This window comes from Acanthisitta chloris, unplaced genomic scaffold, assembly GCF_000695815.1.
Source record: "Acanthisitta chloris isolate BGI_N310 unplaced genomic scaffold, ASM69581v1 scaffold40802, whole genome shotgun sequence".
NCBI classification, from domain to species: Eukaryota; Metazoa; Chordata; class Aves; order Passeriformes; family Acanthisittidae; genus Acanthisitta; species Acanthisitta chloris.
In genome coordinates, this window is record NW_008659496.1 from 1 (window position 1) to 2,257 (window position 2,257).

At 55.6% G+C, this 2,257-nt stretch overlaps 1 protein-coding gene across 1 annotated transcript in view; it reads right to left on the minus strand.

Annotated features, from left to right (window-relative positions):
- Positions 1–392: 392 nt before the first annotated feature.
- The window catches only part of RUNDC1 (RUN domain containing 1), a gene marked incomplete at its 5' end in the record, with an annotated part of 2,215 nt that continues 350 nt past the window's right edge, over positions 393–2,257 (minus strand). The window contains 3 exons of the mRNA XM_009069405.1: positions 393–1,255; positions 1,667–1,756; positions 2,001–2,199. Coding sequence (XP_009067653.1) covers positions 393–1,255; positions 1,667–1,756; positions 2,001–2,199 — 1,152 coding nt within the window. The remainder of the gene's footprint in view (positions 1,256–1,666; positions 1,757–2,000; positions 2,200–2,257) is intronic.

The window sequence follows — 2,257 nt, forward strand, 5'->3', positions numbered from 1 at the left end:
CCCCTGCCAGCCTTGCTTCTCCCTGAGAGGGGTTGCATAGGCACATCATGTAGAGCACAGACTGTGAGAAATCGGCACACAGGAGCTAAGGTGCACGTCCCAGGGGCCTTCCTCCACCCGCAGGCTCTGTGGCCAGGCCTCTGCCCCCACCACCCAACACTCACTGGCACCTGGGCAAGGTGGTTTTGGCCCTGAGAGCGGCAGGGACAGGCAGGGCTAGGGGCTGGCGCAGCCTCCGACAGCTCTGCAGGGCAGACTGACAACACCATGACACCACAGGGATTCCCTAAAAGCAAACAGCAAAGAGACAAACTTGGTTTTACAAAAGCCAGGCTTCTTGAGCCCAACAGCTGCCTACTCGTGGAAAAGAGATGATCTACAATAAAAACGCATCAAAAAGCATCTTTGATGTTTTTCAGCTGCCGAACAGCCAGGTCAACCGGGAGGTTGAACTTCAAGTTGCTCAGGCGGCTGAGGAGGGTGAGTGCACCCTCGAAGCCTGTGTGGGCCATGTAGCTCCAGGGCTGGTAGTGGGACTGCACCAGAGCTCCAGACTTGCAGATGAGGTTGAGCCAGGAGACCAGACGCTGCTCGTTCAGCGCCATGCACACCAGCGCCTTCAGCTCCGAGTCCGCACTCCGCTTGAAGGGGCTGTGCTCCGTCAGCACCGTGTGGATAGCTGTCAGCAGGCTCTGCTTGGGGGTGGTGGCCACTGCTCCCGTCACGGGCAGGGCGAAGGACTGGGAAAGCTTACGCGCTGGGGACTCCACGAAGGCCTGTCCGTTCTTAGCGTTGTAATACTTGACAAAGAGCTCCCAGGGGTGCATGGTCTGCGGCGAAGGGGTGAACGCAGGAATCAAGCACGCGATGGGTGCCAACACCAGGCTCATGCCTTGGGAGGAGGCGTAGAGCCCGTGAGCCATCAGGTCCCGCAGAGCGACAGTCAGCTCCCTGCGCACAGCCAGGGTCAGCTCGTCTCTGCCCCCCAGGGGAACGTCCTGCAGCTCAGAAGAGATAACGTGCTCTGCCTGCTGGTGTTTCAGGGCAAGCTGCCTCACCCGCTCCACCGACAACTCCAGTTTCTTAATTAAGGGCGAGAAGTCCTTGTTGTCTTGGTCCTTCTGCCAGAGGGTGCGAGGGATCTGACCTGTGGCACAGCCAAACTGGCTGACAGCAAAGATCTGCAGCACAGCCAGCACGCGGCGCATGAGCTGCAGGCCTGTTTCCCGCATCCTCCTGGCGTCTTCTGGGTTCACTGACCGGGTTGGAAAAGAGAAAAACATGCTCTTGTTAGGGAGTCAACAGTAAGTTCATGGGATAAGTAGGCAAGTCTCAAACATGAAAGAACACTGGATCCCCCCAGCTCACAGAGCTCAGAGCTTGAAGAGCACGAACTACAGTGTGTGTCAGACAGGGCTCTCAGTCTGTCTGCATTCTGCACTCAGTATCAATGGTCCTTTCTCTTCCTAACCCTGCTGAGGGCCCATCCAACCCTCCATGCCACACATTCAGGCTCTGTGACCACTCTGAGGATCCCATGGAGGGAGGGTGAAGGAACTGCACACGAGCCTTCATCGGTGTAAGCAGGGAGTGACTGTTTTGTGCTTGCCCAACCAGCCTGGGGACAGCCCGAGCCATACGGCGGCGCCGAGCCCGGTGTGCCCACCTCTGTTCCCAAGTGGCTGGGTGCTGGGTTTGTAGGAGCCCCCGCAGTCACAGTGTCCATCTTCCACCTTGCCAGAACTTCCACCTTCATCTAAAACAAGAATTTCACATCATTATTTCACATCTGTAAATTTCAGCTGTGGACCCCAAGTATTAATATCAATATTCCTCAGACCTCTCTGGTCCTCTTTTGTCACTGTCTCCTTATCCTCACCATCAGCTCAGAGAGATTTGTACTTTCCCATGACCCCAGGACTGTTCCTACATCCTCCTCATGGCCTTGTCAGGGAAATACAAAGTAATTCAGTCTGCTCATCCAAAAACTCCTCACTGACCCTGGATGAAGTTGATGAACATTTCGAGGTCCCTTATCTGGGTCTTCAGTTGTTCCACCAGCTGCTCCTTCACCCTGGCTGGGTTCACGATCTGTGCTATGGCAGCATCCACACGCTGCCGCAGTTCCTCTGGGGACAGCGTTGCAATATCTTCACTTAAGTCCATGTCCAGCTTCTTTATCAACTCATTTATAATCATCTGCAAAACACCAGTGTGCAGCGTGACCTCGCCACATGGCACTGCTGCCCAGGAATGC